Here is a 14,450-nt window from a genome sequence, read left to right as displayed (position 1 = left end):
GGTTACTCCACAAGTTTCAATGGCTTCACTGTTACAAGAAAGGGGGGAAATGAGAACCTTTAATAGGCTGTGATTTACAACCACTGCTGATAACCTTTGGCCAGTGTGGGTCAGGGAAGGTGAATATGAAACACTGCACAGCAGGTTGTATCAATGCTGTAAAACCTCAACCTTTAGACAAAAATTCAAACAGGTTATAAACCATGGGACTCCATTGAGGATGGCCGTATCTATTAATAAAGTAGGCTATCAGTCACCCAAAAAGTGACAGCAGGGGAACAAACTGCAGCTTGCCTCTAGTGGGAATACCCTTGAACCTCGACCTCCAGGGGGACATAGTCTCGGGGAAGGGCTACCAACACACAAAGGGACTTAACCATGTATAGGGGAATGCTGTTTCCTCCCTTTTAATCCAATTGTATTGACCTGTTTCTCTCATCTTAAATATTTGTTTCAGCCTCTCACTTGAACCACCAAGACCATTTAACCAACTACTCTTTTTAAGCCCAAGATGACAACTGCCAACCATAGAACATGGGAATAGGTTTTATTTTCATCTTAAGAACATTTAAATTGGGTGAAGAAATTCAGCTTTTGTTAGAATCTGACAGGCTTCAAACACCTGTGATGGAAGGGTTACTGTCATATCAAAGTCCACCTAGTAAAGTTTTAGGTGGCCAGTGACTTTGTCAATTAGGTCTGCTGGTCCTGGCCCAATCCCTAGGACAGTTTGAGAGCCTGGTGCAATCTGAGTACGTCCAGCATCTTGAATTAAACTTACAGTCAATCCCAGCATTTTCGCATGGGCCAATAATGCAATCAGGGTTTCTTCATCAGGAGCTTTGACCACCACCTTGGGCTGGCCACAGTATTCCCATTGCTTGAGCATTTCAGGATTTCTTCTTTGAATCTGCTTGTAGGCTGAAACAGCAGCATGAGAGCACTGGGCAGCCACTTTCCCTTTTCCCATCTTTAAGTCATTTCGAACCACAAGAATCATCTTGTACTCCCCACTCTCTCCCAAGATGCTTGCTTCACTTTCAGTATGTGTGTGTGTCTTGCTCGTCTTGCTTTTGGGGAGCATCCCAAAGCGTACTCGGAGGCTCCAGCCCAGACACACGCCACAAGCAACTCCAATAGCCAAGCCGAGTGCACTGGGATGAGCCAAATATTCCATAACCAAGGATTTGGAGGGCATCTTAAGGGAAAGGAAAACAGTTATCACTATCCGGCAGTAACAACTTACAGAGGTATAGGCTTATCAGAGAAACATTTTGACTATACACTTAATGAGGTCATCCAGAAAAAAAGGCAAAACACATCTTGGATCTTATGCCTGTGCCCTGTTTCCAACACCCCCTTGCCCACCACCAGTGTACTAGAAAAGATTCAAGCATCCACATGAAACAGTTTAGGTCATTTTGAAACTTGATGTAAACAAAGTTGCATAAAGTTCAAAAACTCTATTCCTCAGTCTTCCCTTAGTCTTGTGGAGATGTTCTGTTTTACCAAGATGCCTAAGATTTAAAGAAACCAAAAATAACGCACCCCTTTCCTGGAATATAGTGCTAATCTGTGTTTTCACAATGCTCTGGGTTCTCAATGGAGATGGTATCAAATAAGTTACCCTCAGAAGAACCTCACTGTCACATTAATGGGCCTGGAGTGAGATGCTGAAATTTACTAAGCCTGAGCAAGGATGCTAAAAATCTTACAAAAGGAAAAGTTGTCCCATTGGACATTAGTGCAGCTGAAAAACTTAATAGATGAGAACTCAACATCATTTTACATAAGAACACAAAATATTTTTTGCATAGTTTTACTATGTATAGGTGCTCCTCAATTTCCCATGGGGTTATATCCCAATTAATTGAAAATATCGTAAGCCAAAAATGCATTTAATACACCCTACAGAACATCATGACTTAGCCTAGCCTACCTTAAATGTGCTCAGAACACTTACATAAGCCTACAGTTGGACAAAAGTCATCTAACACAAGACTATGTTATAATAGTGTTGAATATCTCCTGTAATTTATTGAATACTGTACTGAAAGTGGAAAACAGAATGGTTGTATGGGTACTCACCATTAATGTACACAGCTGAAAGCACAGTGGTCCTGAAAAATGTTTGAAGCACTGAAATGAATTAATTGCTGGATGATGGGGATGTAATAGGGTCCTCAATTTCTCTCTCTTCTGATGAACATCGAGAATAGGTGGTAGAAGGCATTGGGACATCAACACTAGTTGACGGTTTAGCAAGCATAGTGTTGTTCTTCAGGAAGACACCAAGTTTTGACTGTACAGCTTGTTTCTTTTCATTATATATTTCTCTGTAGCAAGCAAGAGCATCCTGTATCTGCCTGTCAACTGTGGCGAATCTCTCGTAATTTGACGTCCATTTCTTCTAACATCTGCAGGCCGCTGCTGATAGCAGCAAATGCCTCTGCCAGTTTCTTTGCTGTGAACTTTCTAGGTGCCGTGGGTATAACTTCTTCCACTGCCTCAACTCCTTTACTTCTTTCTTCCTCCAGTGCAATCAGCTCCTTATTGCAAAGATCTTCAGCCACAATTATCCCATGCAGCTGTTCCTTAAAAGCTATGGCACCTTCATTACCAGCACGTGTTGCCTCACCACTGATCTTTACATTGTGAAAATTATGACGCCTTTTGAAGTGCTGGAACCATCCATGACTTGCTTTAAATATTTATGTATATGTAGACTCATTGGCACGGTCTTTTAGCATATTAAAAAGACTTCTTGCCTTAGCCTGGATCATCAGTAGGCTGAGTGGTATGCGCTTCTGTACCTGGTCTTCCATCCACATAACAAGTAATTTTTCCATATCATCAATTGGTCCAGCCCTTTTCTTTGTGATGACAGTGGATTTAACTGATGCTGATGATTTCGCTGCATCACTGATTCACTTCTTATCCTTTAAGATGGTTGAAATCGTGGATTGCGAAAGTCCTAACTCACATGCAATGGCCATTACTGGCTTGCCACCTTCATGCTGGGCAATTATCTTGAGTTTCGTTTCAAGAGTAATTGCCTTCCTCTTCTTTATCTCACCAGAAACAGGAGACACTGATGGTCATTTTGTAGACATGATGGAATGTGAAAACACAAAACACAATATCCAAAAAAGCTGACAACACAGTACACAGTAGAGGATGGGTTGTTCACTCCCGTGATCACATGGGTGACTGGGAGCTGTGGCTCGCTGCCACTGCCCAGCATCACAAGAGTGTACTGTACCACATTATCACTAGGCCAGGAAAAGATCAAAATGCAAAACCTTAAGTACAGTTTCTACTGAATGGGTATCGCTTTCACACCATCCTAAAGTCGAAAATTCTTAAGTCGGAGACTGTCCATACTGAATTTTCCAGAAGTGTAACCATCATAAAACAAAGGAATGTCATTCTTTATTATTTTAGAAAATGCTGCTACTTCGGCAAAGCTGTTCATAATATTTGAGTCACCAATAAAACACTTGCATCAGTCTACAAATGAGGCTGCTGGATTCACAGTGCTTCTATGTAGAGGTGCAAGCAACTATCAGTTTCTTTTTCTAGTGGACTATTATCTAAGCATTTATAAACATGGGGCCACTATATTTGTAATGAACTGTATTTGTAATGTAAAGTGGTGCCCTTGGAATTGTGCAGTGCATGCATGACTGACATAGATGACAGCCCTGGAAGTACTTATAAATTTCCTTTATGTTCTTTAAAGTGAGGGCATTATATTAACATTCTTTCCACTAATTTTAACATAAAAGGGGTTATTGTCTTTGGTGGGGCAGAAATTCGTTTGAGGTGGGGTCAAGAGACAGAGCAAAAAGAAAAAGCAATGGATATAAGGTGACAAAGAAAAGCAATTTTTTTTTTCTCCTAAGAAGAAAGGATGAGCATATTTAAATGTTAATGGGATGGAGCCAGAAGGCAGGCAGGTAAATGCTCAAGATAGAGAAAGCCTTTATAAAGGGATTTGACCTTGGAAAGGAAAAAGGACACCTTTCCCAATTTGAGTTTTAAATCAGGTAGGTCCATGGATTTGAAGGCAGGAAAGTATTCTCCCGGAGGGAAGGTGCTCAGACAGAAGTTCAAATGGAGTAGAGAAGAGAAAGGCTGAAATAAAAGGTGTGGCAAAATATGGCAGGATTGCAGAGGAATATTGAAAGCATGGTTAAGATAAATGATGACTTTTTAATAGCAACATACTATTTGTGATTTTCTCCAGTAGTACTTAGAAGCCAAAAGACTAATAATCACTTCCTCCAAACATACAAACTAACTCCATCCACACTCATCCTTTGCTCTCCCCTCCTACTGGAATGGTAGTTGGATGTATCTGAGTTTAAATTATGCCAGGAGCAAGCCCCAAGACACAATGGTACAAGGGAATTTAGGATGAGGGTAAGAAAGAATGTTTGACATGATAGACCATGCAACCTGTGTTATTACATTTTTCTCTTTTGGCCTACCTGATAAAAAGCAACCTGTATTATCAAAGACTGATTTATGGACAACAAAGTGATGGATGCTATTTATCTAGACATGCTGTTGAAGAACAGGCGTGATGAAAGTAAGCTGGAAAGACTTAGAGCGATGCATGGGGTTTTGATTTTGGAGATGAATGATTACAAAGAGATACAAAGCCCAGAGCACAGCTATAGGAATGGGTATCTGAAATAGAAGTGTGACTACTTTCTACTTTCTCAATTCTTTTAGTTTTATGATATACTGCTTCCCTTCCACAAATACTGATTGACCTTGTTCTAGGGTCTAAGGGGTACAGGAGTGCACAAAGCAGAAAAAGTCCATTCCTTAATGAAGCTTACACTTTAGCAATAGTTTTGAAATGGTCCAATCCCAATTTTGAATTTCTTTCATTCTGTTTTAAAACTGTGGTTTTTGTTTGTTTGTTTTTGAGACAGAGTCTTGCTCTGTCGCCCAGGCTAGAGTGCAGTGGCGCAATCTCAGCTCATTGCCAGCTCCGCCTCCCAGGTTCATGCCATTCTCCTGCCTCAGCCTCCCAAGTAGCTGGGACTACAGGCGCCCGCCACCACACCCAGCTAATTTTAATTTTTTTTTGTACTTTTAGTAGAGACGGGGTTTCACCATGTCAGCCAGGATGGTCTCAATCTCCTGACCTCGTGATCCGCCCGCCTCAGCCTCCCAAAGTGCTGGGATTACAGGCGTGAGCCACCAGGCCTGGCCAAAACTTTGCTTTTATAGCTCAAAATTTCCACAATACTTTGACATGTATTGTGTTATTTGTTCCACTGAGAAGTGAGGATTACTGCCATATCAAAAATGAAGAAATTCAGACCAAGAGAAGTTAAGTTCAATAAAACAAATGTTTACTGGCTATCTATGTGCCAGCCATGCACCTTGTTAAGCTGAGGATATAGTGATGAATATGGGCCACTGTCAGCTGTTCACAGATGAGTAGTGAAGACAAATACTTAAGACTGGTAAATGTTACAAAAAGGTGTTCGATAGTCCCATCAGGGGTGAGATGGGAGGCAGTGACATCATCAGACATTAGATTCTCATAAGAAGTACACAACAGAGATCTCTCACATGGGTAGTTCACAACAGGGTTCACACTCACATGAGAATCTAATGCTGTCGCTAATCAGATGGAACTCAGGAGGTAATGTGAACAATGAGGAGCGGCTGCAAATACAGATAAAACTTCACTCACTTGCCCACCGCTCACCTCCTGCTGTGCGGCCCAGTTCCTAACAGGCCACAGGGATGCCTGTTCTAAAAGATACCTGCCTTCAATGTAAAGAATGAACTAGAAGTTGGCAATAGATACAGGGAGATCATTTCAGAGGCTGCTATAATGTAGTAATAGTTAACATTTATTAAGTGTTTTGCTACACACTGGCTAAACACTCTATAGCAACTGTCTTCTTTAATGCACCCAACAGCACTTCAAGGTAAACAGAGCTGGTCATGGACTTACTATAGTTTCGCTTAAGCTTTCTGACTTTACAATGGTTCAAAAGCAATACATATTCAGTAGAAACTTCACCCATACAAACATTCTGGTTTTCACCTTCAGTACAGTATTTAACGAATTACATGAAATATTCAACATTTGTAGACCTTATGTTAGATGATTGTGCCCTATTGTACGCTAATAAATTAAGTGTTCTGAGCATGTTTAAGGTAGGTTAGGCTAAACTACCATGTTTGGTAGGTTTGGTGTATTACATTTATTTCCAACGTATATTTCGTTTTCTAAGAGACAGGGTTTCACTCTTTTGTCCAAGCTGGAATACAGTGAAGTGATCATAGCTCACTGCAGCCTCGAACTCCTGAGCTCAAGCAATCCTCGCACTTCAACCTCCCCAGTAGCTGGGACTACAAGCACATACCAGCACACCCTGCTAATTTAAAAAAAAAATTTTTTTAAGAGACAGGGGTTTCATTATTTTGCCCAAGCTGGTCTCGAACTCTTGGCCTCATTTAATCCTCCCACCTCAGCCTCCCATGTAGCTGGGTTTACAGGCATGAGCCATTGTGCCTGGCTCTCAATTTATGGTACTTTCAATTTATGATGGGTTTATCAGGATATAACCCCACCCTAAGTTGAGGAGCATCTATATATATAATTATGATCCCCATTTTTCAGATGTAGAAAAATGAGGTACACAAGTTATAGCTTGCCTAGCTCTTAAGTGGTCGCCTTAATACAGAGCCCTTGTTTTTTCTTTTTGAGACAGAGTCTTGTTCTTGTCGCCCAAGCTGGAGTGCAATGGCACCATCTCGGCTCACTACAACCTCCGCCTCCCGGGTTCAAGCGATTCTCCTGCCTCAGCCTCCCAAATAGCTGGGATTACAGACACCCGCCACCACGCTCAGTTAATTGTTTGTATTTTTAGTAGAGATGGGGTTTCACCATGTTGGCCAGGCTGGTCTCAAACTCCTGATCTCAGGAGATCCACCCACCTCGGCCTCCCAAAGTGCTGGGATTACAGGTGTGAGCCACCGTGCCCTGCAGAGCCCTTGTTCTTTTTTTTTTTCTTTTTTTGGAGATGGAGTCTCGCTCTGTTGCCAGGCTGGAGTGCAGTGGTGCAATCTTGGTTCACTGCAACCTTCGCCTCTGGGGTTCAAGCGATTCTCCTGCCTCAGCCTCCCAAGTAGCTGAGAACTTGAGGTGCGTGCCACTAGCCTGGCTAATTTTTGTATTTTTAGTAGAGATGGGGTTTCACCATGTTGGCCAGGCTAGTCTTGAGCTCCTGACCTCAGATGATCCACCCACCTCGACCTCCCAAAGTGCTGGGATTACAGGCGTGAGCCACCATGCCCTGCCGAGCCCTTGTTCTTAACATTACTATATCAGGCCTCTCCCAGCAGTCTAGATGAGATGATGGTCATTTAGACAACAGTAGTGAGAATGAGAAAGAAAAAAGTGTGTAAGGTACACCAGTCTGATTTAGTGACTGACTGAAGTCTGGTGATAAAAGAAAGGGAGAAGTTAATGACATTTAGATGTGAACAAATAGAGAATTTTGGTGAAATACCAGGTTTGAATGGAAAAGATATTGAATTAGTTTTGCTCTGAACAAAAGACATCTCAGAGATATCTAGAAAGAAGAATTAAAAAAAGATGTATCAGCTTAAAGGGCCTAGGATACATCAGTTTAAAGTCAGAAAGGTCTGGACTGGAAATATAGATTGGGGAGACCTTACCATATAATTGAAATTACTGAAGAGATAGAAGAGTATGAGGCCACTGGACAAATATGTAGAATGAAGAAAGGACTAAAACATAATCCTGAGGAAATAAACATTAGAAATCAAAGGAGACTGACATGGTATGACCAACAGGAGGAGGGTCACATAGGGTAAACTGTAGAGCACCTAGTTTCAGTGCTCTTCCACTCAAGTGCCTAAATATGATGACAGGGCTGCACAGACATAGTACTTATGGTTCCAGTGCCTGTACAGCCCTCACCTCACAAAACAGAGAGAATTCTTTCTTTTTTTTGAGACGGCATCTGACTTCGTCACCCAGGCTAGAGTGCAGTGGCGCCATCTCAGCTCACTGCAACCTCTGCCTCCGGGTTCAAGCAATTCTCCTGCCTCAGCCTCCCAAGTAGATGGGATTACAGGTGCCCGCGACCACACCTGGCTAATTTTTGTATTTTTAGTAGAGACAGGGTTTCACCATGTTGGCCAGGCTGGTCTCAAACTCCTGACCTCAAGTGACCCGCCTGCCTCAGCCTCTCAAAGTGGTAGGATTACAGGCATGAGCCACCACGCCTGGCCAAGTTTCTATTTGATGCTTACATATCAGCAGGACTTTTCTTTGATAATCTAACAACCAGACTCCAAACTGAACAAATATTCAATTATTTCTAAAAAGGTATAGTAACCTCTATGTCAACAATTAAGATTCTCTGCAATAATTTCTAGGTTGCAAAGCAACCAAATATCCTATACACAGATTCAGGTACTGTCTAGAGAAGGAACTGCTCTATATAGAAAAGCTATTATGTGTTAGATAACACACTAAATCCTTTATATCCATTACCTCATTTATTGTTGCTATGAACACATAAAAAGGAAGATATATTGGCCGGGCGCGGTGGCTCATGCCTGTGATCCCAGCACTCTGGGAGGCCGAGGTGGGCAGATCACAAGGTCAGGAGAGCGAGACCATCCTGGCTAACAGGGTGAAACCCCGTCTCTACTAAAAATACAAAAAATTAGCCGGACGTGGTGGCAGGTGCCTGTAGTCCCAGCTACTTGGGAGGCTGAGGCAGGAGAATGGCATGAACCTGGGAGGTGGAGCTTGCAGTGAGCCAAGATCCTACCACTGCACTCCAGCCTGGGGGACAGAGCGAGACTCCATCTCAAAAAAAAAAAAAAAAAAAAAAGGAAGATACATTAGCCTCATTTTAAAGATGAGAAATATGAGGATCAAACAGAGAAGTTGCCTTTTTCTTTCTTTTTTTTTTTTTAAGAGAAGGGGTCTCCCTCTGTCACCCAGGCTAGAGTTCAGGGGCATGATGAGTGAGTTCAGAGGCTCACTACAGCCTCAAACTCCTGGGCTCAAGCAATTCTCCCACCTCAGCCTTCCAAGTAGCTGGGACTACAGGCGCATGCCGTCACACCCTCCTAATTTTTAAAAAAAATTTTATTTTTGTATGGAGTTGGTCTGCTATGTTGCCCAGGCTGGTCTGGAACTCCTGGCCTAAAGGAGTTGCTTGAGGTCGAGGCAGCAGCATCTCTTGAGTCCAGTTCTAAACCAATCTGGGCAACATAGTGAGACCTCATCTTTACAAAAAATTTAAATGATTAGCCAGATGTGGTGGCACATGCCCATACTCTCAACTACTCAGGGGATAAGGTGGGAGGGCGCCTCAGGCTGGAAAGTGGAAGTTGCAGTGAGCCATGATCGTGCCACTGCACCCCAGGCTGGGCAACAAAGCAAGACCCCATCTCCAAAAAAATAAAAAGTAAAAAAAATACACGAATAAGATAAAAAACAGAGAACAGTCAGTGAAAGATCCAAAAGTTAACAAGTGTATTTATTGTTTATGTCCCATATCTCAATGGCATGTCTAATCATAAAAATGCTAAAATTAACACAGATTTTTGTTCTTTAGGATGTTCTAATCTCATATTACTCTGATCAGATTATCATCGAACTCCTCTAAAAGAACATGTCTGTCTCTTTTTCTGTATACTTACTACAAGCGTATCAATAAGCTCAGTGCCTGAGACTAAGGTAAAACAAATAACCATTCGTGGTCTCATAAATAATTCTGGGCAATGAGAGCAGAACAAAATAAGTACATCCTATAAAATCCTCCTCTTGGTGGCTTTTAATTCCCCTGCCTCAGTAAACCCATTTCAGTAGTGCTGTTGATCCCATTACCTCCTCCTGTACCATGCTCCACCTGATAATCTTTTTTTTAAGACACAGGGTCTCACTACGTGGCCCAGGCTGTTCTCAAACTCCTGGACTCAAGCAATCCTCCTGTATCAGCCTCCCAAAGTGTTGGGATTACAGGCGTGAGCCACTGCGCCAGTCTGCAGTTTACAACCTAAAAAAAACAAATAAACAAACAAATCTTTCCCAAATCTTCTCTGACCCTTAAGCCACTGTCTCACTTTCCCTGCACAGCATATTCCCTGAGTCTAGTACAGTGTCTGGGGTATGTTAGTAAGGATTAATATCTCTCTAGGCAATCTCTTTGTGTGATAAGCGGGGTAATTATTCTTTTTTTTTTTTCTGAGACGAAGTCTCTCACTCTGTCGCCCAGGCTGGAGAGCAATGAAGCGATCTCAGCTCACTGCAACCTCCGCCTCCCGAGTTCAAGTGATTCACCCGCCTCAGCCTCCCGAGTAGCTGGGATTAAATGCACGCGCCACCACGCCTGGCTAATTTTTGTATTTTTAGTATAGATGGGTTTTCGCCATGTTGGCCAAGATGGTCTCGAACTCCTGATCTCAGGTGACCCGCCCACATCAGCCTCCCAAACTGCTGAGATTACAGGCGTGAGCCACCGCGCCCGGCCCCAAATTTTCGACTATATTCTTAGAAACCTTTTCTTTCCAAGCAGAGCTCGACAGCTCGAAACGCTGGGGATATTCGTAAGTGCCCAGTTGAGGGTGTGAGGCCTGCCATTTTATCAATTTCAGAGAGACAGCATCGATACTGCCTACATGGAGGCTTTGCTGGGAACTAGAAATTCTGAGTCCTGCCCTCCCCAGCAGTCCGCTCCTTTCTTCCCAAGGACGGTTCGCAGAACAGGAACAGAGGGCTCAGCGGCCCCTGGGCGGAAGACAGTTTATAAAGGAGAAAATGAAGAAGGTAGGTAATGAAATGAAGTGAAAAGAAACGTTCCTGCTGGAGAAAGAATTAATAATGATATTGGTTTCCTTCGCCCTGTAAGGAGCCAACCAACCTACCTACAGTACCTCTTTTCCTCACTCGCGCCTTCACTTCTGGAGAGCGAACACGTTTCTATCGCTTGAGCTACCTCTTCCGGGGTTCCTGGGTAACAAGTTCCGGATCAAGAATCGCAAAGCGAGCAGTCATTCTTCCTCTTGCTACACCCACAGGGTCCGCACTAAGAGCCGAACTGAAATCCCGCGAGGATCAACCGAGTTCGACGAAAGCAGGGAGGAACATTTCCCTTCTGGAGGCGGTCTCCGGGGGCAGAGGGACCGGACCGGAAGTGACGTGAGCGGGTTCCGGTTGGCCGGAGCCCAGCGGCGGGTGTGAGAGTCGGTCAGGAGCAGCTTCCAGGGTCCTGAGGTCCGAAGAAGCCGGGGTCGGAGCGGGTAGGTAAACTAACTCAGGGAATTGGGGACCGAAGCCTGAGGCTGTCCTCAGAGCTTGGCGTCTTCCGGAACTCTCCTACTTAGGCATTGCAGATCTGGGGCACCGTGATTCCGACTTCCAGCAGTGTTTTAGGACGCTGCTGACTGGATGTCTCACCCTGGCGGTAGCCAGGTTATTTGGGACACCTCCTCATGGCTGGTCACCCGGACATTGAACCCAGACACAGGACTCCCGGCTGTTCGTTCTCCTCTCCGCGGACTTGGAAGCCTTGCTAGGCTTCTTTAGAGAACATCTTAGTCCCGGGATGTCCAGGACCTTGGAGTAAGTGGAGAAGGTCTTCCCTGCTGATGACTGAGCTGTTTCTCAGGATCTGTCAGTTTGGTTTTTGCTCTCCCGAACCTCTAGCGCATGATGCTAGATGTATTCGCTTCTAAACGAAATCCAGGCGTGCAAGTGCCATCTAAAGCGCTGGTGGTACAGGGTAGCCAAGGGAATGGGCCTTCGCTCCGCAGAGCCCTGGGAGAGGAACTTCTCATTTTCACTGCTTTCATGAAAAAGAGTTATCTGCCTTTCCAAACCCCTGGTCCCCGACCCCTATATTTTATTACAGTGGAGGTATTTGCAGTAAAACGTGAAGGTCGACTTAATCTCTAAAATTCCAGAAACCATATGTGGCCCTGTGTCACACTGCTAGATTACTAATAACCTCCAGAAGATTTTACACAATCATCTTTTATTTACCTGCAACTCCATGTAAAAATCTAATAATACACGTAGACTGGCCACTGTTGACGTATTTTGGCAGCATCGCTCCTTGTCCTAATGTTAACGTCTTTCATTTCCACTTTGGGGCTTGTCAGAGATTTTTGTGGACAGATTGCATTGATCATTTGAAGAAGCTTGTACAAGTGTTTCTAGTGTTGTCATGATAGAGAATTTAATATTCTGATTGCTACTACCTACTAATTGTATTGTCATTGGTTCTGATGTTAGTTGTGTGTTGTTAGCATAAATGATGAAAGGAAGAAACTTATTTACTAGGCATCATTGTATGCATTGTAGCTTATGTTTTTACTGTGGAAGAGGGATGGTGGTACTGAGACAAATGTGACTGATTTGTGTAGGTATGAAGTGACTCTCTCAAGTAGAAATTTTTTATTTTACTACTTTGCCTACATTATCTTAAAGCACTGAAGGTTGCTTTTTTCTTTTGAGGGATATATCCTACTTGATTACAATTGATTAATACAGTTTAATTTCTGTGAGTCACATTCCAGAAGAAAATATACATAGAACCATGTTTTGATGCCTTTTACCAGTTTACCTATAACTAGTTTAATCAGTTTGTCAGTTTACATATTTTTCTTATTTTGAGTTTGAAAATTTGTTCACGCTTGGCTTTGAAACAAGGTGACGAAATTTGAGATATGGAATTACGATAGTTAGATGTATCATTAGTTTAACATTCGATAAATTTGCTTCTTGATTATATAACTGCCAAATCTGATCTTATATTCTTTATGTTCAATTGAGGGACTGACTATCCAGTTTTTCTCCCTTTTCCAACTTCTTGCTTTTGGCTTGAATCACCACTTTTTAGGATTTTGGTGACTGTTAAACTTTAAATCAGAAGATCTGGATTGAAGTCTGGGCTCCAACATTTGTTAATGGCTAATAAGTTACCTAACATTCTGAGCTGGTCTAGATTGTGTTGATGAAAATTCTGCTCACTTTCTTTCATACAACTGTCACAAAGATTAAATGAGATAGTAAACATGAAATTATTATATAAATGGAAATATGTTATCACTTCACTCTTAGAACTGGAGATATGTCAGTGTAGAATACTATTTCTTTGCATCATTATCTGAAAATATTATCACATACTTTTCTAAGATGATCTTTGAACACAGTAAAGTTAGCAAAGAATAGTTTGATACTGTGATCCATTGAATTAGTCACCATGGTTAATAAATAGGTGCCTGGAAAATGAGTATAGTTTCGCATTTGGGAGTTTAAATCTGATCCTTTTTGGTTGTCATGTATTGTCACTTGAGAATTTCCAAGTGCAGAAAAAGCTGAAGTTTTTTGCTGATGTATAGTTAACTAAAGAGTAGAAGTAGTCCTATCTTACGTTAAATAAGAAACGTTATTATTGAGCCGGGCGCGGTGTCTCAGGCTTGTAATCCCAGCACTTTGGGAGGCCGAGGCCGGCGGATCACGAGGTCAGGAGATGGAGACACTACTGGCTAATACGGTGAAACCCCGTCTCTACTAAAAATACAAACAATTAGCTGGGCATGGTGGCAGGCGCCTGTAATCCCAGCTACTGGGGAGGCTGAGCCTGGAGAATGGCGTGAACCCAGGAGGCGGAGCTTGCAGTGAGCCGAGATTGCGCGACTGCACTCCAGCCTGGGAGACAGCCAGACTGAGCCTGGAGAATGGCGTGAACCCAGGAGGCGGAGCTTGCAGTGAGCCGAGATTGCGCGACTGCACTCCAGCCTGCGACACAGCCAGACTCCGTCTAAAAAAAAAAAAAAAAAAAAATTGTAGGAGAAACTAAATACAAGAATTTCTAGTATTTCTGAACAAACCGACTGTACAACTTACTTATAATTTTTTTTTTCTTTTTTGAGATGGAGTCTTGCCCTGCCGCCCAGGCTAGAGTGCAATGGCACAATCTTGGCTCACTGCAACCTCCGCCTCCCGGGTTCAAACGATTCTCCTGCCTCAGCCTCCCGAGTAGCTGGGATTACAGGCACCTGCCACCAAGCCCAGCTAATTTTTGTATTTTTAGTAGAGACGGGGTTTCACCATGTTGGTTAGGCTAGTCTCGAATTCCTGACCTCATGATCTGCCTGCCTCTGCCTCCCAAAGTTCTGAGATTACAGGCGTGAGCCACTGTGCCTGGCTGGAATTGAAAAATTTTTAACTGGGGGAGTTTCAAAATAAGAGGTTTCCTCTCTTGAAATTTAGAATATAGGGCCAGGCATGGTGGCTCACACCTGTAATCCCAGCACGTTGGGAGGCCGATGCAGGCGGATCACGAGGTCAGGAGATTGAGACCATCCTGGCTAACACAGTGAAACCCTGTCTCTACTAAAAATACAAAAAATTAGCTGGG

At 43.0% G+C, this 14,450-nt stretch overlaps 2 protein-coding genes across 4 annotated transcripts in view; one reads left to right on the top strand and one right to left on the bottom strand.

Moving 5' to 3' along the window:
• Positions 1-528: 528 nt before the first annotated feature.
• PTRH2 (peptidyl-tRNA hydrolase 2) lies at positions 529-11,171 on the bottom strand. Of its 2 annotated transcripts, none has more exons than XM_011979170.1 (2): positions 10,951-11,171; positions 529-1,198 (listed from the first exon to the last, which is right to left on the bottom strand). In XM_011979170.1, the coding sequence occupies exon 2, from the start codon at positions 1,196-1,198 to the stop codon at positions 659-661; it is 540 nt and encodes a 179-aa protein (XP_011834560.1). In that variant the 5' UTR covers positions 10,951-11,171; the 3' UTR covers positions 529-658. The 2 variants fall into 2 exon arrangements, with proteins under 2 accessions (XP_011834560.1, XP_011834559.1); XM_011979169.1 differs by lacking the exon at positions 10,951-11,171 and adding an exon at positions 2,089-2,444.
• Positions 10,268-14,450, top strand: part of VMP1 (vacuole membrane protein 1) — a 142,673-nt gene continuing 138,490 nt past the window's right edge. For both annotated transcript variants that reach the window (XM_011979173.1, XM_011979172.1), the window contains exon 1: positions 10,268-11,325. The gene's annotated coding sequence lies outside the window, so the exon portion shown is untranslated. The remainder of the gene's footprint in view (positions 11,326-14,450) is intronic.

This window comes from Mandrillus leucophaeus, unplaced genomic scaffold, assembly GCF_000951045.1.
Source record: "Mandrillus leucophaeus isolate KB7577 unplaced genomic scaffold, Mleu.le_1.0 Scaffold20, whole genome shotgun sequence".
Classification (NCBI taxonomy): domain Eukaryota; kingdom Metazoa; phylum Chordata; class Mammalia; order Primates; family Cercopithecidae; genus Mandrillus; species Mandrillus leucophaeus.
The sequence above is the reverse complement of the archived record's forward strand: the minus strand, read 5'-3'. Positions and strand labels throughout refer to the sequence as shown.